The following is a 21,880-nucleotide window of genomic DNA, read 5'->3' on the forward strand; positions in this document are numbered from 1 at the left end:
TGGAAGAGCTATGGGCGCAGCAGTTGGATGTAGTTGTGTTTCAGTCATTTGAGGAGACTGGTGAGCTTTAATCTTTTAAATGTGAGGGCAATTAAGCTGGTTCTTAATTGCTTTTGCAGTTACCCACGGTTGTGAGACCAAACGAATGTTCTGATCCCTGAATTTGCTGACAAAACACACATTTGGAAACCTGAACTGAGAAATCAGTTTTAGCTGCTGAAAGAGGATTCCACAGAAAATACTGAAACTCAAAAAATGCTAGCATACAGAAATATGAGAGAACGCAAGAAAATAAATTATCACTCTGCCGCTGACAAGAGGGAGTTAGTGAGGAGAAGATACTAAGTCCCCATTTGACAGCCCCAGCCCTTTTAGAAACTTTTTTATTTCTGTCTTGCTACAAAGGCTGCCAAGGATAATAGGTTTAAGAATTATTCCATCATGAAGGGGTTATTTATTGTAATCTTCATGCCTGCAATGGTAAATCATACTTGGCACCAGCAGAGCATGTGAAATTCAGACCAAGATCAATTAGCATGTTTTATTAGCACAGAATAAACTTCAGAGTTAATGGGAGTTGCCTGTTGTTAAGAGCCTGATTTTCATCTGTGCTGAACATCTGCCCTTTCAACTGAAATTAATGGTGGCATGGGGGCACTTAAAGTCTGCAAAGGATTTGGAAAGTGGGGGTCTTGGGGGTTCCCTGTGCTCCCCACATGCCTGAGCTCATGGGTAGGGCACCTACTTGTGAGAGTGCATTGGATCAATACGTGTGGTCTCTTCCTGTCTTTACTGAGAAGCAAAAGCTTTGCTCCTTTTTCTCCTCTGATCTGACAGCGTGTCAGTTTGGTGTCATCACAAAAAGCATATCTTGTGTTGCATTGCTGACTAATGAGGTCTTTCCTTCTTATTCCCCTTTGCCTTGTAGATTCAACAATGTGAGCGAGTATGTACTTACATGTAAAAATGCGATGTTTTAAGTTGTAGGCTGATACACAGTTAGCAATGGTATGTTTATTATATTTTGTTTTGTTTTTTCCTTCCTAGTGTAAAACGCTCTCTGGCGTCTGTGATCACATTATTTCACTCTCTTCTGATCCACTGGTTTCCCAGTCAGCTCACCTTGAAGTGATCCAGCTTACAAACATCAAGCCAAGTGAAGGGCTGGTAAGAAGTACGCAGTTAATCAAACCCATCATCCAGGATGAGAAAGTGTTGTTGTTTGTTTTTGTTTTGTTTTGTTTTCTTAAATAATTTGTATATATGGAAAGGAATAGGACCTTTCAGCCATTTGTTTTTTAAAGTCTGAAATAGTTCAATTTCTTGTGCTAGTTTGATTTCTTATGCAGCTGGGCCAACTGGGAAGTATTTTGTATGGCTGACCAATGTATGCAAAAAAGTTTAGTGAACAGGAAGAAATGAACAAGAAGTTCTTGCAATTTATACCAGCTCCTGAGAAATGGTTCAGATTGTTCTAGCATCTTGAAGTCTGAAGGGATTTAAATTACTAAAATCAACTCAACCAAGAAGTTTGCGTGGGCTTATGCACAAAAACTGTCAAATGCTGGAATATGCTTCATAGTATCTCAGGGATATAAAGCTGTTTTATAAGTTTTTCATATGCTATGCAGCACTGCTGAGAATCAGCTTATTGAATTTTATTGCAAGAACTCTGCATGCTTAATCAGGTGGTTGTAAAGTCCCAGTGCAGCCAGTCTGTGTTTGCTGCTCAAGGGTTGACCACAGATCTTTTGTTTGCTCAAATATCCAATTTCCACTGCAATACAAAACAGACAACAATTACAGCTCTATTAATTTACATCAATACTAGAATCTCTTCCCACAAGCCTTGGAGAGAGCAGAAGGTGATCAGAATGCAGTTAACCATTTTTTGCCTAATGAAAACATTTGCAACCCATGCATAAGTTTACTGCTACTCCATTTCCTTGAATAAGAAGGACTATTGCTGTGCTGCTCTCTGCAGCAGGTTTCTAAAGTTGTTTGGATGCTGTAGTTTTGGAGAGTATTTTGGCTTGTGGGTAGGTTGTTGTTGGGTTTGGGGTTTTATTAGTTTTTTTTTGTTTGTTTGTTTTTTGTTGTTTTTTTTTTCTTTCCATCTTTTTTGACAAATTCAGTATGTCAAGGTATTTAATTATGTACTAAGTTAATTTTCTGTTCTTCTGGTAAATCACAATTACAGTACGAGGGGAAAAATCTTTTGGAGAACTACATAGTGCCTCATATTTTGGTCTACTATTTGTTTTCTCCTCCACCACTGGCTTTTTTTCCCTCTTTGAATACATTTCAGACTATTCCTCAAGGATTTCATCTTTCTACAGGTTCTCTCCTCTCTCTCTTTTCTCCTGTAAATTTCTCACTCTTCTGCCAGCCCACTGCAGTAAATTTCTAAATACTGGCTTCTGCTGTAATGAAGAAATTTTCCCCCTTTCTCTCAGACACCACTTTTGGAGTTTTGTCCAATTTTAATCTTAGCTTTTCCTTTGTCTTGTGACTGTTATTTTTTCTTTTTCTTTTCTTTTTCCTTTTTTTACTCTCCTCATTTAAGTCTTTCTGTAGGGTGGTGTTAATACCCACTGACTGAAAAATTAAGACCATTATTTTTGTAAACAAGAACATGTTTTGTGGGTCTGTTCCTGCTTGCTAGATAATCAGATAAAAAACCTCTTCCTCCTGTGTGCCTCTGTTTTCTACCCTCTGTCTGTCTTGTTTGTTTAAACTGGAAGTTCTTGAGATAGCACTTTCTCTTTTAATATGTATTTGTGAACCAAATGAACAGGGTCTTGTTCCTGACTGAGAAGTATCATGTCATTGTAATGAAAAAATAATTATATTTATTTTTGAAAAATGGATAATACCCACTATGCAGTATATAAGCCTTAGAAGGACTCTATGATGCTTTGATACCATGATATTTTTTCCACTTTGTCCTTGCCTGTTTATCACCATTTCTTTTGCTTCTGTATCAAGCTGGCTCCATTAGATTGTGAGCTCTCTGGAGCAGGAACCCAGGACTATGTATTTGCACCTCATGGTGCATATTGTACCTTCCAGTTTTTACAATGCCAGTCTTACTAACAGATCATCTTTGTCAGGTTGTCCTTGGTATTTTGTATAAAAGCTTTGATTCTAGGCTGCTGGGATTTTTTTCTATTTATTCTTTTTAAACTAATATTTTCAGCTGAATATATAGTGAATGTGATTCAGTAAGTGTGTTGGTTTAAGAAGTGAAGGTGGAGCTTGGAGCTTTGAATAGCATCATCAGGAGCACTTGGATGAATGTGAAGCTCAAAAACTTCTGGACCTTCTTCTGGGATTCATGCAACATTGGAGGCAGAAAATGGATTATTGTCAACTTTCTTCTACATTTTGGACCCACATGACAGTTCCATGCTGGCTTTAGCAGTCACTAAATAAAATCCCCTGTAAAGATGGAAAGACTTCAAGCAGAAAGGAAAAGGGCATAGTTGGCTGCTGACTCGGAAGATGTCTTTTCACCTAGCTTAAACAACATATTTTAAGTGTCTCAAATTCAGTATCTAAGAAGCGGAAGTAGATCAGGGAGAGAAAAAAAAAAAAAAAGAAAGAAGAAAAGGGAATGTAAAACATGGTAAATATATGATAAACATATGGTGGATGGAATTGAGAAAATGATTGGAGCTTTTACAACATAAAACAGATGGAAGCACTACCAAGATGTTTTAATTAACATGCATAATTTCTTCACTATATTTGACTTTTTTTTTTTTTTTTTGGAGGGGGAACGTAAGTATCACTCAGAGGTAGATGTAAATGGTCAGACTAATACCTTCATGCAGAATGAGTAGACATATTTTACAGGGATTGCAATGTCTTATTAAAAGTAGCTATTGCTTATCAAAAAAAAAAAAAAGCTAAATAATCTGGTAAGGAATTTGATAAGGTGCAATGTGGAGAAACTCCTATGTACTGGGTAAAGCTGGAATGCAACATCATGGGTGAGTCTTGGTTTTTCTTTTTCTTCTTTTTTATCTCTAGTGTAGCCCATGTGGGTATTACTACAGAGAGAGACATCCTGCAGCAGTTGTGAAGTAAGGGTGAAAAAGGAGCTCTCAGAGTAGAGAATTATTCTAAAAAGCTATAAATTAATTAATGTGGTCATTTTTGCAATCACGAGCATGCAAATCGTAATAATTCCAACCTCCCCCCCCTTTTTTTTTTGAGGGCTTGATAAGAGTTTCATCCATCTCACTAAGTAGAATTTAATTTTGTGTGTTTTTCCACTATTGATGTTATAGAAAGAGACAAAACTGGTTAGCTTAAATAGCATCTTTTGCCAGGGGACAGGCTTAAAAATACTACAGTTTGAAAACAGAGAGTGTATTTAACAAAGAAGCAGAATACTGTATGCCTCTTAGATAAAAAGCAGGTTACTAAGTTATAGCTGCCCTTTTTCCTTGGGAAGTTTTTCTAAACAGTATCTTTCTACTTATTCATATTTTTTTAATATAGAACAGAATATCAGAGAACTGTGGAATTTCAATTTCTCCTGTTTATATTTTCATTTAATGCTATTTCATGTATATGATGGCTATAGTTGTCGTATAGTGAACCTAGTCAGTTCTGTGATAGGATTTCAAGTTCAAGCTATTCACTTAGCTTGCTAGATTCAGAAATGCAAAGGTGAATATGTTTGAACATTAGACTGATTGTTCTTGGTTCCTCTTTTCCTGCTGAAGTGAACATAAAATGAGCCTGTCACAAGAAAAAGTACTCATAAAATACAAGTTGTAGATAGAGCACAATGTGGCAGCTACTTAAAGGGGCACTGCTGAATGCCTAGCCTAGCTAGAAAGTAATTTCCATGAATCTAGTATTAGGAAAAGTATTCCTAATACTTTTCCTTTGTTACTTGGCTTGAAATGCTGGAGAAACTGAGGAAAAAATGTTAACATTGTTTTGAGACCTTGGACCATGGACTTTGGTCATCTTAGTCCTGTCTGAGCTCTAAGGCTAAGTTGAAGAGACACTCAAGTTTACTTTTGAGCTGTTTTGCAATTTTGGAGCACATTCATGGCTAAAGAGGCAAGTGCAACTTTGGGGGACTGCATCAAGATGTCACAATGAAAGAGTAAAAATTCAGTAAGTATGTGATAAAATGGAATTAGTATCTTCTTGTATTTTCCACCCAACATTGCGTAAATTATATTAAATGTATATCAGATCCTGTTCTTGCATTTTTTTTAAATGTCCAAGGTCTCTTTTCTAACCCTTAACTCAATAATGTTTCAAACCAATCAATGCACTTTATTTTTGTTTAAACTTAAACTTCTGCCCATAACTAATCAGAACAATCTGTGGTGTAATGAAGCATGAGTTACTTGGTCTTTAATCTAGACTTTTTTTTTCTTGATTCCCAGGGTGGTTACTGTATGGTTATTCTAGTCATATTAAGTGCATTATCTTTCCTTTTCCTTGACCTCATAGGGACTTTGGCATTATATTTTGATATTTAAGATGTGTATCTTCCAATTTGTTTTAGTACAAAGGAACAGCACACCCTAATCTCTGTTCTTGATCACTAAATATAGTGTTGATATTGTGCAGCCACAAGGCGGCAATGAGGGGAAAAATTGTAAATATTTGTGGTATTCTTATTTTCATTACAGGGGAAACAGTGTACCCTAAAACATGTTTTGTATATACCATTTATGATATATAATTCACAACAAGCAGTGGAGAAAAGCATGTGGAGGGATAGCTCATCTTTCTGTTGCATTTTTATTTGTAAATGGCAAAATGTTACATCTGCTTATTTAACAATTGCTTTATAAACAAAATGGTGTTGGCTCTTACAAAACTTACGCTTACTGTGTAGTATCAGTGTAGCATTTGTTAATTTTGCAGGTGTGGAATAAATATATCTTTTTTTTTTTCAGCTTCCCTCTTTGATCTCTTTCCCAATGTGTGCAAAATCTTGATTTTTGGCTTTAAAAGATTTTTTTTTTTTTCCAGAAATTTTCTCCTCTTTTGCATCTGGAAATTGTTTTAAATTTTCTAGAAAACACTAGATTGGATGCAAACTGTACTCCACAATAGTATATTTGGATTCTCTTACTATCCTTCAGAATAATGCTTTGCACAAATCTAAACACTGAATAGCTATTAAGTAACTATTTTTCCTATGCTTTCTCCCTTACATTTAAGTTGGAAACAGTAGCCCATTGTCAATAAAAGCAAAGCTGTGACTTTCTTCAGAAAGTATTCTATGTGGACCTGACTCATAATTCCTGCCACCACGAAGTCACTATGGTTTCAGCTCTTGCCACAGTGCAGGTTGTGTGGTCGGGTCACTTAGATTTAAACAGTAAGAAGGATTTATGCCCTGGTTTTTGTTGGTTTCAGGTAGTTATTAGGTGCCAAAAAAAGATATCAACGTGTCTCAGCCTCTTGTGTGGCTCATTATTCTGTCTGTAAAATGTGTATATATTAGTGTTTCCCTACCTCACAGGGGTGTTGTGAGGATAAATGTACAAGAAATTGTCATTCTATATCTGAGGTAAATGAGCCAAGCAGAAAACTGTATTCATAGAGCCAATCAATTGAAAAATTATTTAAGGTGGATAGAGGAGCTGGAAGTGAAAGGATAATGTTAGCGGGTTCCTATCTTCTTCCTATGTCTGTGTAAGAATGAGTAAATCCTTGCTTTGTGCTCTTCAAGCTGTGGCAGCCCAACATGATAACTGCATTTGATGCTGCATGCTATGCAGGGCAAAATAGAAGCCTAGTTTTGAGTCCCCTTTCCTAGGAAACTCATGAACTCTCCCCACTACCAAAATGTCAGAGTTCTGGTCCCAAATTAGATTAGTGCAACTGGGTAAGTCTTCTTTGCCTCTTTACTGTACTTCAGTAGTTCCTCAGCTAGTAACAGACTTTTTTTGTAACACTCTGATTAAAAAGAGAAAAAGGAGGTAACATTACTCAAGATAATTAAAAGAATGTTTACTCAAGTTTCATTATTTACCTGCTTTCTATTAACTGAATGGAGGAAGGGAGATTCCTCAAAAGTTGCTTAAATGTGCAGTATATATCAACTATCTCTCTTTTTTCCTTCTTTTTCTACCTTAGTGGTTGCTATTAAAATGTTTGTATTTTGACTTGATGAAGAAACAGATTTGAGGTACCGAAGTTTTTCCCCCCTTTTCCACACTTTTTGAAAAAAGTTGCAGATCTAAAAAAGTTGATGTTTAAGTTGTCATAATTGAGTTTTGTAACTGAGCTGTTCACTGAGATGAGTGAGACAGTCAGAAAGTCTTTGGGCCATTTTACAGGCATGCTTCAGAGCATTGGTTATCAGTTTGGATGTCATGTCTCTGCTAGAGATTCCAGGTCGTTTAAAGCCTTCTGTTTCTTCCAAAACAAAATGGAAGTATTGATCATCCTAAGGCAATTCATAATTTTTTATTATTTTTTTTTTGTCGCCTTAATCAGATGCTACTGTTGTTACATTTGTAGTTGAAGCAGTATATAAGAAAACTGGGAAGCATTTGTGGAGGTGGCTATGGTAAAAGTTTTAGGTTACTATTGCTAATTACGGCCAGAATCATTTGGTCTGTTGTTCTCTAGGTATGTCAAAGAGCATTGTTCTATCCAGATACAAGTTCCTCATGACGTATATTAAAAGTTTGCAAAATTTGGGGAAAAAAAAAAAGAAAACATGCTTTTCTTTTAGAGATATGCAAGTTATGTTTGGTTGGTGATCGTTTGTGAAACACTTTAAAAATTCTTTCCCATGATGTCTTTTTCTTAGGGTATGTACATTAAATCAACATATGATGGTCTCCATGTAATTACTGGAACAACAGAAAATGTAAGTATTGTTAATACTGTATGTTCAGGCCTGGAAGCCTTTTTGACCTTACCTGTGGTTTATGCTTTCCCTTTGCTATAGACTACGTTTTGCTTGCAGAAGTGTGCTAGTTGGCTGTTGAGGACCAATAGCATGTTGGACGGCAGAAACGCTTGTGCTTGTTTATTTCAGAATTGAAACAGTTGTTCCCAGTTGAGAACTAGGAGAATCAGTTTTGATTTGCTCTTGCTAGACACCTAAAATGATTCAATTGATCAAGATAGGGGGTAGCTATCTTGGAGTTACCTTGCTGTATGAATAAAAGATAAATCTTGGTTATGTATAGACTGACACAGTGATGTTTGCAGCAGTATTAGAAAAACGGCTTTCATATTTGCCATCTATTGAGCTTTATTTAGTAATAAATAAGTGCATGAAAATGAGGACATCCCTTCACGTTGACAAGTAAGCATATGTTTCTGCATGAACTGAGCAATGCCTTTAGAAAGGAACACATTACTGTTGTACTAATTCTCATTGAAAGTATTAAACAGCAAGCAAACCGTAATAGACCACTTTTCAATGACCCTTGAAATACAACCTCCTTTCCTTGTACACCATATACAGAGAACTATCTGTATGTTAGGAAATGAGCAAGATGATCAATTTGGGAGAAAAAGTCTTCTATCCATAATTTTCAATGAACACAGAATAACCTACTGAACAATACTGAACCATTTCACAATGGCTTAAGCAATTCCTTTTGAAGATTTTGATGTCAGTTTCCTAAGATGAAGCTGTCAGAAATGTTTGTTTTATTCTGCTACTGTGTCATACTGTGCAAAGTACAAACTACCTACATGGTATTTACAGCTGCTGCATCTAATCTGCAGTGAGGTTCTGTTAACCTCTCAATAAAATAGGAATACTTTTTTGTCCCTTCACAAGAACTGCAGTCTGATAATCTTTCTTTTTTCTTTTTTTCTTTTGCTGCGGGCAGGATATCCATGTGTTATACACAATAGATGATATCTGTTGCAGAACTTCTGTCTCAGAATGCTGCCTTTCTCAGAATAAGGAAAGCATAAGGAATTCCACCCTTGAAATCAAAATCTTAGGGAGCCTACAGCTCAAAATATCTTGAGTAAAATTAGCAAAACTAAACAAAGACAACAGAACCATTGTTGAGCCAACTGTAGAAAAAATATGAAAGAAGATATTTTTTACAGTTGAATTTCTCTCAGATTGTAAAAGGAACCATTTCTTTCCATGAATTACTAATATTGGATTTAATTTCCCAGGGGCAAAGATAAAAATAAAATCTTAATGCATTCCCTCAAAATGCTTATCTTTTGTGATTCATGAATATAATTTAAACCCATGTCAGGAAGCTTCAGTCATTATGACTTTTCTGCTTTTGTTACTGATGCTTTCAGTCACTGTAACAGCCTTAAGGTTCTCACAGCAGGCTGAGAAACTGCAGTCTGCTATCTAGGGAAAATCCTGTTGTGTGCTAAAATATTTGTGAAAATGAGTAGTGCCTTAGAGAAAGTAAGGTGTCTTCTGGATTTAAACACACAGTAGCTAGCCATTTCCTTTGATAGATGGGAAGAGAAACATCTAAGCAGCATGGTCAGAGTAAGGTCGTGGTGGTGCAAATGTGATCTGACCCATTGCTGTTTACCACTTACGGGACAGCTAAACTTCTAGGAAACGGCAAGAATCCAGATTATCTTCCCTTTGAACAAAAGTTTATAGCCTTTTTCTTTCCAATTCTGCTCCAGAAGAGAAGAAATTGGCACAACATTTTATCTGACACCTTCCTGAGAGATCACAGAGAAGCGCTTCTATTTTTAATAAACACAGTAGCATAGCAATGCTAGACACCTAATCTACAGTTCTGCTTTATCTGTTGGCAATTTGAAGTGCTTTGGCTAGCTCCAAAATCTATTAGTCTTCACCTTGTAGTTTGGTATTAGGAGCCATCTTTCCCAACACATGAGTTCTGCAGTTCAGATTATCTGAGCACTGAACCTTGAAGTGTGAGAGAGCAGGTTTCATCACAGGTCACTTCCCTGGAAGATCTTCTCTCTGGTGGTCCTGTAGCGTTAGAGGAACTTGAGCTTTCTGGTTCATGTCTTCCCTCTCTTGATTGAAAGCAATAATTATAAAGGATGCATTGTTCCAGCAGGAGATTACAGCTTTCTTATTGAGTAGCCCTTTTAGACCATGTTGGAGAGAGGCTTTTCATTCACAAAACAAATGTATTCTTCAGATAAGGTCATTTTGTAATTTGGTTTTCCAAATGAAAAAGGTATTTTCTGAATAATGTTTTGGGCTGCATATACAGCAGGACTGTAACTTTAAAGGAATTGTTCCCAGTGTTCCCACTTAATGTGCACTAGTCAAGTTTGCAGGTATCCTTAGAGCTCAGGGAGGAGAGACCTTAGAAGAAATAATACCCAAATCTGTACATGCAGATTTATATGCATGCATTTATATGCTCCATCCCTTAATGAGGGCAGGGTGGTATAAATTGATCTTTTAGACAGTTTGGGTATACTGAGAAAATGGGACAAAGACAACGTTTAACCTAAAGGACAAAACTAAATCTATTCTGAAGAATAAAATCTGAACACATTTTGTTTACCTTGTACAATATGAATGTGTGAACCTCAGGAACAGGTACTTCCATCTGTTGTTTAAATCCCTTTTAATTACCCCTCAAATTACCAGCTAATGAAGATACAGACATGACAGGACTTTGTTCATAGAATCATAGAATGGCCTCATTTGGAAGGACCTCAAGTATCACCTAGTTCCAACTCCCCTGTCATAGGCAGGGACACCACCCTGAAGATCAGGTTGCTCAGGAACTCATCTAACCTGGTCTTGAACACCTCCAGGGATGGGGCATCCACAGCCTCTCTGGGCAACCTGTGCCAGTCCCTCACCTCCCTCTGAGTGAAAAACTTCCTTCTAACCTCTAATCTAAGTCTCCCCTCTTTTATTTTAAAACCTTTTCCCCTTTTCCTATCATTATCTACCTGAGTAAAGAGTCCTTCTCCATCCTTTATATAAGATACCCCCTACTCCCCCCCACAGTATTGAAAAGCTGCAGTGAGGTCACCCCGGAGCCTTCTCTTCTATAGGCTGAACATTCTCTGCTCTCTCAGCCTTTTTTCATAGGAGAGGTGCTCTGATAATTTTCATGGCTCTCGTTTGGACCCACTCTAACAGCCCCACATCCTTCTTGAGCTGGGGGCCCCAGACCTGAATGCAGCATTCCAAGAGGGGCCTCAGCCAGGGTTGAATAGAGGGGGACAGACACCTTCTTTGACCTGCTTGTCACATGCAGCCTAGGATGTAGTTGGCCTCCTGGGCTGCAAGTGCACACTGCTGGCTAATGTAGAGCTTTTCATCCATCAGAACCCTTTGTTCCTCCTAGCAGAGCTTCGCAAGTGGATGTTTTGCTTAAATATCATCATATGCATCTTAAAAAAAAAAAAAAAAAAAAGAAGAGTTGCAACTTCTTCACAAGACCACAGCCTTGAGACTCCTGTATAAATGATTTTTACATCATCTTGCAGAGTATTCCAAGCATAATTTGAATTATTATTTTTTTTACAATATACTTTTCCAATTTGAAGATTCCCAGACCCTGCTTTACTTTGCCAAGTGCTACACAAAAATACCTGTTTTGTCAAGAAAAATTTAAGCTGTAAATGCTGAAGTCTGTACAGGATAAAATTTTATATTATAATAAAGACCCATTATGTTAAATGGTGGCAACATGGGATTCACTTGCATAGACGTTTTGAAAGTCTTGGTTGTAATAACATCTGAGCTAAAACAGCAATGCTACATAGCAAGACTATGAAGATTTTTAGAGGGATGAATGAAGAGATGTGAGTAGTGAAATGTCAGAAGGTAGATCACTGGAACGTCATTTTTCCCAAAGTCAACACCTTTAATGCTGAATAGTGCCAAATAGTCAAGGCAGCTTTTCTTATCTAACTAAAATTACACTTTTACCAGCCCAGCTTGATTTAAAATGTTCTGAGCAATGCCTCCTAGAACTGAGTTGTGAGTGACCCTTCTGTTAAACTCACGTTTCTCTTGGATATCTTCCATTTAAACACTGTTTTTAGGTTAAGCCATGACATGTGGAACTGCACTGGAAAGTCATAGCACAGCTATGGGACACACATTTTTGGATAGGGATATAGTACATAGGTTATCACAAAGAATCCACACTGCAGTCCTGGAGCATGTTCTCAAGACTGCATGTTATCTCACCTGAAAATTAATTAAACTTAATTCCATCATTTCTGTAAAATTCATGGCAGCTTTTTGGAAAGCTGATCCTGAGCAACTTGTTGATTTTTTTCTTCTTTTTTTTTTTTTTCTTCAAACTGTCAGTCTCAACTTCTAACTTTAAGTTGACTTAAGTGACTTCATAGAGTGGCAGCCACAGTATTGAGAGAGAAATCATAAATTGTCACTCTATGAAAAGCTTAATGAACTTTAACTCCTTTAAACGTAGGTGTTTTGTTTTTGGTTTTTTCCCCCTATAAAACAGTTGGTCTACTGTAAATATAGGTGACCAAAGAGGAGAATTTTTTTGTTGTTGTGTGCATATGTGGGTGTGTGTTTTTTGAGGCAAAAACAAAGAACAAAACTACTTTGCTTTTTGAAAGTGTGATCTCAGTAGGATTTTGATACTGATTGCAATACTTTTGCCCTAATAATGACCTAGAAACTAAGTTACCATGTAACTTGTATGATCTTCCTAGCCTAGTCCTCTCTCCTTATGTAGTCTTCGAAGAACGTTGATTTACTGAAGTTCTCTGGAACCAATTGAAATATTAGAAAATAACTAAAAAGACAATGTTATGATTTTTGTTTATGAAGCAATTTCAAATGAGTCTTGATAGGTTCAACATTCAGGCAAAGATGGGTTTAAGAGATGTCAGGTGGCTTAAAGCAGTCCTTTGGGGGAATGAAATTAAAAATAAATCCTTAAGATTTGGTTACCCTCTCTAAATACATATATTCATACCATTCTTACCAGTTTATTGCATTGTATACCATAACACAGATTATTTTTCTCCAACAACAATGAATTAATTTACCAAATATTTCTTAAATTCTTCATTTCACAGTGGAATGTAATTATCAGTCTAACCTGATTTACATACCTTAGCAACCATACTGCTGAAAGAGAGATGATGACCAGTAAGAACTGTATTCTTTATCATCTCTTTTATTTTAAATTCAGTCACCTGCAGATCGGTGCAAGAAAATCCATGCTGGGGATGAAGTGATTCAAGTTAACCACCAAACTGTGGTATGTATAACTATGTTCTGTGTCAATTGGAGATAGAGATTTCATGGCACATCAGCATATGTAGAGAAGAAATGTGTAGAAAAATGTGTTGTTTATAAATCTTTTTTTTTTTTTTTCTAACATCTACATTTTCCTATTCTCTTCTGATAACTCATAATTCTCAAGCTCTTAAATAAGCCCTGAGCATCTGAGTATCATTGGAGATACGAAGTCGGGTAAATAACAGCAGCCTGGGAGATATGTTAGGGTGTTTTCTGTTTATCTGTGCTCTACTAATAAACGGTTGTTTTCAGTGTGATAGATGGGTTGGGTTGAAGGCATGCAGGGAAGATGAACTGTTGCACCCTTGCGGGTTTAAGATCAAGACTGCTTCCTAAAAACTGGAAGCCTTGTTACTTTCTAAATCTAATGGAATATTTAGAACATGTTTTTCAAGAACAAAAACAGTTAAAATTCCTGAGAGTATATAAATACTCTCATGCTGAGAGTATTTAGCCTAACATGAATATAGGTTTTTAAACTTGGAAAGTTAAGATGAGACAAATCTTTTAGATATGATAGGCAAGCACATCTAATACCATGCAAATTGCTCTCTCTGTTAGCAGATACGCGGTAGTTCATGATGACTTATTTAGGACTGGTGAACTGTTAAAGTAAAGCTACTTTTTCTAAGAAAAGGTAAACAGAAAAGAGTAGACCGTCAGTATAGAAAGCAACTATTCTTTTTCCAAAGCATAAGCTTTCTTAAGACTGGTGAAAGTCAATACGTGGTATTAATTACATATGTCCTCACAAGCAATTTAAATGACAGAAAATGATCCTAGATTTCCATTATTAATGCAGCAATCATTTGATAAAAGTGTTTCATCATTCCCCATAGGGTTCCACTTAGAGCTTTAGGCCACTGTACATCATGTCAACTCCTCTGCACAAATTAGTATAATATTTCAGCTTACCCTCCAGCTAAGTTTGATATCAAATATACTGTATATGTGTGGAACTTAACTGATGAGAAGGTATCTTTTGAGCTAGGCAATGTAAATTGATAAATCAAACCCAATCATTATGAATTTTTTCCCCATATGGATTCTTCATAAGTCCTGTATCCCATAATTACTTACTTTTATGGTTGAAGACTGATTTTTTCTTCTGCATTAAGAAAGCTTTTGATGTCAATTTAGTATGGCAAAAAGTTATAAAAACACTGTTACCTAGGCTATCGAAATGTGTATGCATCTGAGGAAGCCATCAACGAGCGCTCTGTCCTTATGATAGCTAGTTTTTCCAGCCAATTTTGATGGTGCTATATAATGAAGCTTACTTGTCAATTTGAAGATTTTCAGTCAACCAGGTATTCTAGTTTTTTTGACACTTCTGTACTGCATTTGGAAAGATCAGGTTCTTACTCTTAACAGTACTAATAAAAATGTTCTGACATGTCTTAATATGAGCTTTCTTATGTGGTTAGATAGAATTTTGAATGTAGGGATTGGGTGTATTGGTTCTTGTATCAGTTCAACTATGAATTTTGAGAGGAAAAAAAATATAGGAAAAAAAAAGTTGATTGTGGTGCTAGAAGAAAGGAACACGGGAAGTTTAGACAACCTTAATTTTATATTTCAGCAGTAACATTTGGTGTAAAGGATATGTATAGAAATAGGCTAAATTATACATTTGCATATTTTCTTGCTTTGTTGTATCAAAAATCTAATTAAAATAATTGGCATATTTGATGCTATATCATCCTTGTATTTTAGTGTTCCATTTCCACAGTGAAGTCGACTAGCATTTTCTTAGAAACTTAATGGAACCTTCCATATTACCTTTGCAAAAGTACTCAGCATTCTCTTTCCAATTTATAGAGCCTAAATATTCAACCTTTTCTACAAGTATCGAAGCACTTTTTAATTTTTTTTCATCTATTTATTTCTTTTGGCAAGTGTCTTAGTCAGTTCTTTTGTACTCTGGCCCCTATCATGAGAAATTTACTGTCCAGTTCTAGGAATCTATTTTTCTGGGAAGAAGTTTAAATATTCTTACTTAAAGTGTTTCTTTCTTTGGAGATAAAGGATTCTGAAGATGTTTCTTTATACCTCTTCTGTTTATTAAATTATTTTTTTGAATTTCATACACTGCTCAGCAGTTGAAATCATAGGATCTGTTTTTCAGTTTGCTTCTTATAACTTATCATTCACTATCACTTACAGAGTTCATAGAAATAACTATGGCTAAATCTAATGAAGATTTAACTCTCAACTGTAAAGTATTGTTCACATATAACTGTTATTTGGGTCATCTCTTGTAAGTGGAAAATCAAACTAAAAAAAAAAAAATCTTAAAAAATATTTTGAAGTACTCTTTTTCCATATTCAGTTATTTCAGTGTATTCTGTCTGTCAAAATTAAGTTAATACCTGGATTTTGGTGCTATGTATTTCAAAGAATGAATATAGAAAAGAGAAACTCCCATGTAATTCTTTTAAAAATCCAACTTGTTTACTAGCACCTTTTACCAGAATCACATTTTAATCATGAAAAGTTTGAAATTAGGAGAGTAGTTAAGTGACTTAAATTGATTCTTAGTATAGAAGTTCTAATATTGGATGTCAAATAATTTTTAATTCATGATTGACAACCGCTCTTAGCTTATGGTGGTGCTCTATATTTATGTTATTTCATCTGGCAGTGAAGTCAAAGGATTTCAAATGATTGCCTTGATCTTATGCTATGTTAGTAGAAAACATGTAACAGTATTTATTCCACTTGTTGCTGGCAGGAAGTCTGGAATGTAAAAATATTCTGAATTTTTTAAAATAAATAAAATTCAATAAAACTAAAGTAAATTTAAAGATAATGTTCAGAAAAATGTTCCTTTTAAGTTGTAATTTATTGATGTTAGATAGCTATGTGAATCTTCTGTCAGTTTTGTCTTAAAGATGACGTGTGGGGTTTTTGTTTGGTTGGTTGTTTTTTTTTAAATAACTACGTAACTAGAGGCATGACTCCCCCCTTTGAATTCAAAGGTTTTAGTCCCTCCATTCCCATAAACTTCCAGGTAAATTTCATCCTTAATCTCCTCTAAGAGTCTGCCTGTCCAAAACAGTTCCAATGTAAACAAAAAGGGCGATACAGAATTTGCACTGTATTTCAGGGCTCATGTTTATTCCCATACATAATTCAGGAGTGTATTTTGCCTCAAGATAGTATTCCTTTTAGCCAACTGAAGGTGCAGGAAAAATATTATTGTGCACATGAGTCATTAATGCTTGCAGTATTCTTTCTGGTTTCATCAGTGCTGAAACTGTGGAGAAAACACTCAGAGCAGAAGTGAGGTATACACTGAGGAAGCAGGATTCTTGAAAAGCAGGTTGTTGTTGTGTAATCTCCTGTGAATAGTTTGTTTTGGAGGAATTTTTGGCACACTGCATACATTTCTAATGCAAGTATGATTGCATACATTTCTAATGCAAGTATGATATGACATGGATTTCATACATGTATGATTTTGTGTCTGTTAGCTAAAACTCATTAGAGCATATGTAAGTGTAGATAATGAAAAAAATGGCTTAGTTTGGTGAATATACTAAGTGAATATAAACAGTTATTGATCTGTTTCATGTAGAAGCTGGTATGCTTTACAAGTATTGTGTTTTTGGACTCCTGCAGGTAACACCTAACTTCTGTATGCCATATTCCTTTAAAGTGGTCCTTTGGTCTCTTGTGAGATAAGCCAGGTCCACAGAAGTTAGTTGTTTTTTTTATGTATATATATTTTTTATTATTTACAGTACAAAAACTGTGAGGAAGTGTTGCTAAAATTAATCTGAGACACAATGTATATACTTACCTTTCATTTCTGTAAAGTCACAAATTTAGAAAGGGCACGATGCCTTTCTGAATCTTACTCTAATTTAATTCTTGCTTAGAAAAAGAAAGGAAGAGGTTTTTAAGATTCATTGTGCATGAGTGAGAAGAATTCAAATTTCATCGGATCTCTCAGGCTTTCTGGGGAGCTGGCAAATTCCAGCTGATGGGGAATGCTGAATTTGAGGTGCATATGAATCTCTGCAGTGCATGCATCTGAAATTGAGTTTGCTGTAAATATCTTTTCATTTTGGGAGAAACAAACCAAAAAACTATATTGGAATTTTACAAAAATATTGGAGATATTTCTTTTTGTTCTGGTTTTCTACATTGTTTTGCTAAGATCTGGGATGGATTTTTCTGAATATGGATATTTCATTTAAGGCCTTATTCAATTGGTTTTGAAGAAAACTATATCTAAAAGTGAAAAAAGTAAAAAATTATAAAAGTTCAAAAAAAAATATGCCTTGTCTTCAGCTCCCTTCTGTTGTTCTTAAAAGCTATGTGCTTTTAAGGAAGATGAGCTAGAATAATATCTACTGGATCATGATTTTAATCCTTTCCAAATCCTTGAGCTTCCTCTGTTTATAGTGATTTATTAAATGTTAACAGGAATACTTGATTTTAAGGGTAGGTGGGATTTACAGCTAAAAGCCTTTTAAGTACACTTAGATATGTCAATGACAGTCTTCATGGAAGTAATCTAGTTCTCTGCAGGTCCCTGTCCTAGGCTCTCTATAGTTTGTCAGGATATGAGGACCATACTGTGACTTTGGCAAATGTAATATCTCCTCCAAATTCTCTCTCAAAATTTCAGTTCAATTCTTTATTCTTACTTCACAGTCTCCATAACTATTGCATAATACTGATAAAGGAACTAAATTGTCACGTTCCTCTCAAATAGAAAAATCCGTTTTGCAAATTTGCAGTTCACTTTAATATGGAATTTATACCAGATTATGTGATGTTATTTATGATGTCCTTTTTTTTTTACATAGTTTTTTTGTTTGTTTCTTTATTTTTTAAACATAGATATGCAAATACACACAAATGTTTTAGTTTGTCCCATATCTCAGAGACGTATGATATTGAAGAAATGGAATGTATGAGGGAAGACGATCTTTTGTTTTCTCATTGTGAGTGCAAATGTTTTTACATGAGTGTAAGTGAGAAAGAGAAACAACTTGACAAATTTGACAAATGCAGATGAATTATGTTGGCTTTCCAAGAAATACTCTCCAGGGAGAAAAGAAAGGATGCTCAGGTATTCTGAAGAGGAGGTAGGAGTGAAAATCTTTTAAGGAGTTAGGAAAGTGTGTGTGTGTGTATGTAGATAGATTTCATTTTAGTTTTCAGCAAACAAATTTTCAAATGCATTAGATATTTGGGAAAATAAAATTGGTGCAGGTGATTGGCAGCAGCTCCATGAATAAAGCATCTCTGCTTTCAGAACTTCCCCATGCTTGTTTTGAAATTGGTGGATTGGAGCAGTGAGGGCTTTCCTGTCAGTTCAGCAGCACAAATGCAGGATGTCCAGCAAATCCATCTTCAATTTATCCCCAGGGCTTGTTCGAAGCTAATGTCTGAGACACTTTGAGTGCATACTACTTTGAGTGCAGGCTCATTTTTATGTAAGCAGTGTGCTGTGTCACTGTGGGCATCCACTTGCACTTCTGACTCTTGCATGACAAATCAGCTAACAAACAAGTCACAGTCACATCTGTTAGACAGAGCACTGTAAGCTTGGCCAGCCCACGCTGCTTCATGTTTCTGCCAAACTTTAAATAATTTCCCTTTGTTCTTTCCACATGAAATTTTCATGCTTAACTGCACACCTGTGTCACCAGCCAGTGCAATTAGTTCAGTTGCAGCAGAAAGCCACACTCTGCTGCCTTTCAGCAGCTACCTGTCTCCTGGATGATAACAAAGCTGAACTATGTGAGCACTTCTGCCTTACTTAAAAGTCAAACTGCCTAGCTTAGCTGAAAGCATTAAAACTGTGCCCTGAAATGGAAAGGGAACACGGGCAGAGTTAGTCTTAAGCATTGTGGAAATTGCTCCTTACTGCTTCAGGCTTTGTGAGTGACAAGTTTGATCCTGTGACCTGGGCACCAACATCCCACTCTGTGTGCTCTTTGATCCATGCTCCAGAGTACCTGGTCAGTACCCTCTGCCATGTAGTCACAACACATGAAGAATGTATGCTGGGCATGTTAGGCATCAGCTATGGGACCAGGATGCTTTCGATTTAGCTGTGCAGCATTCCAGCTGCAAGAAGCTGAAATTACTTGGATTACTGGAGGAGGTTTTTGAGGAAGTAATCGAAGAAATTGGTGCAAAGAGAGATGCCTGTCCTCACAGAGGACTGGAGCATGGTTCAGTGCCAATGCATGGTGTTTGTAGAAGTTTTTTTCTGCCAGATGAATTGCAGTCATGGACAACTGTAGCCATTTGCTGTATCCCAGAGCTCACTTGAAAACATAGCTTTCTTTCTGTCCTGGTTGTACCCTGGAATGGACTGAATTATCAATGGGACCTGGTAATTTACTCAGGTGATTAGATGAACAAGTACAAATAGCCATTCAGCAGACTATTGATTTTTTTTCCATTATTTTTCTGTGGGGAAAAAAAAAAATGTTCTTTTGTAGTTGATAGCACAGATTGACCTGTATGGCACTGACTACAATTCAGGAATATGCACCTGAGATGACTTTGAAAGCACCAATGTCTATTTTAGAAACAGTGTAACTGTAGTAAGAATTCTGCTGCAATAGCAGTTGACTTTTTCTGTAGATGCTTTTGGTAGGCCTTCAGAGTTTCACCACTGATGATAACCAAGTTATTGAGTCTATAGTGAAGTTAAGTCTTTTTGTGTAAGCTATCTTTATGACCATACCAGTAAGGGTATATCTAATAAGAATGGGCGTGGTATTCTGTGGAGTATTCTTGTGTTCTAATTGCTAAATTCATCTTTCAGTACATAACTTACTGGAGGAATATGCATTTTAATTATTTCATTTTGTACAGTTGTTTTATGTTTTGCTTTTTTCCCCCATATGACACTAATAGTATTTATATTTAAAAAACAACAAACAAACAAAAACCCCTTCTTCTAATGTTGCTACAAGTTATATTTCCAGGAGATTTAAACTACGATGTAAATAGTATGTTCTCAATAGTGAAAATAACATAAATTCTGCAGTTAAAATAATACTTCCAAAATTTCTTAGTCTCTGGTGTGTGAAATATATGATAACAGCATAGGTTTTATGTCCAGGTAGCAGATATGTACAATCAGATTTTCCTGTGATAGCTATGTTGATGCCTATAAAACAGAACACAGATTATACTACACTTTCTGTCCCATTAGAACAAATTAAAAGGTTTACTGTTAGTATAGCTTCTGGTACGTGAATTTGGAAAGAAGGGTAGGGATTATTCTGCTGCTGATAATCTTCATTTTAATTACGATTGCTGAAAATTGAAATACACTGTAGAAAAGCAAATGAAGGATACAGAGACGTGTCTTCAAAGTTGTACAGTTTACTTGGCTGATACTACAGCTGTGCACAGCCTGCACCAAGTATGCATTAGGGAATACCTCTGTGCAAGTAGCATCTGTGTAAGTTACACAGCTGATTTTCAGGTTCCAGCCCAATCTTCCATTGCATTATTCATTATCTTATTCTGATGAAGTTGGGAGGTGATTGTGAGAAAGTGCTGAGATGGTGATTGTTCTAAAAGTGGATGTCTAAGTAAGAAAAGCAAGTTAAGGCTGTCATGAGGAAGGGAAAATTAAAGTGGAGAAATCCTGTGCCTGATTTCAATTGATGTACTCTGAATATGAAAAATTTTCAGAAAAAAAGTCAGTACTGGCTTAGAACACCTCGATGACTTGAACACTGCACTTTGTCTATGACTGATTATTTTAATAGCAGTAAAATGTAACAAAAACACGAAGAACTCTCATGGCTAAATAATTACTGCTCTGTTCTGACATTTTCTTTTAACTCCTCCTCCCTGTCCTTCCCTCCTTCCTTTAGTTTAGCTAAATAATGCTACATGATTTTTCAGCATCATTTAAATTCTTTTTTTCATTTTGCTTGATTATTAGTAACCTTTAAAAATTAACTTTTTAATTACAATTTCTTCATAAACATGTTTATTTTCATTATATGAATTCTGTTTCAAGCACTACTTATCCGAGGATCTTACGGACTTTATTTTTACATTAAAAAGAATGGAGGCCAAGGACTTTTGGAGTTAGTGACTCAGTGGTAGTGGTATCATCCTAAATTATTAAGTTGTGATAATGTGTATTTAATCTGAAAAAATATTTGTGTGTGTAAGCATGTATGTTTATATGCATTTCTTATTTTAATTCCAGGACAACCATTTGGGTAGTTTAAATATGAGAACATGTAATGCATATGCACATATCTGAAATTCCCATTATGATATGTAAGCATAAAGCAGCATGAACAAGTTACCATAAGTGTGGTGTATATATATATACATACATATATATATATATATATATGTATGTATATATATAGTATACGATATACCCTATCTTGAGGAGCACCTTCCATATGCCACAAGAAACAGAGAACTTAACTCTCCCCTCCATGAGGGGTGAGACCACCAACATACCTACTTCACCTTAACATATGAGAAAGTGGGGTGTGGTGCAGTCTGTCTAAATCCTTCCTTCAGCTCATACCACTAACCGTATGCACCTGCTTAGGCATTTATCAACACTTCCCTTCTCAGCCTTAAAATTTCTTTAGCCCTCACCTGTGGCTACCATGGATGTCTCTT

General features: G+C 35.9%; 1 protein-coding gene across 11 annotated transcripts in view; it reads left to right on the forward strand.

Moving 5' to 3' along the window:
• The window catches only part of CNKSR2 (connector enhancer of kinase suppressor of Ras 2), a 218,705-nt gene that overhangs the window by 91,375 nt on the left and 105,450 nt on the right, over nt 1-21,880 (forward strand). For 7 of the 11 annotated variants that reach the window (XM_027449077.3, XM_027449080.3, XM_027449078.3 and 4 more), the window contains exons 6-8: nt 1,048-1,167; nt 7,808-7,867; nt 13,128-13,196. In XM_027449077.3, coding sequence (XP_027304878.1) covers nt 1,048-1,167; nt 7,808-7,867; nt 13,128-13,196 — 249 coding nt within the window. Of the gene's footprint in view, nt 1-618; nt 733-1,047; nt 1,168-7,807; nt 7,868-13,127; nt 13,197-21,880 lie in introns of those variants that run through there. The other 4 variants (XM_038167963.2, XM_038167988.2, XM_038168015.2 and 1 more) reach the window with 3 other exon arrangements.

The sequence above is a fragment of the Anas platyrhynchos genome, chromosome 1 (genome assembly GCF_047663525.1).
Source record: "Anas platyrhynchos isolate ZD024472 breed Pekin duck chromosome 1, IASCAAS_PekinDuck_T2T, whole genome shotgun sequence".
In the NCBI taxonomy this organism is placed as follows: domain Eukaryota; kingdom Metazoa; phylum Chordata; class Aves; order Anseriformes; family Anatidae; genus Anas; species Anas platyrhynchos.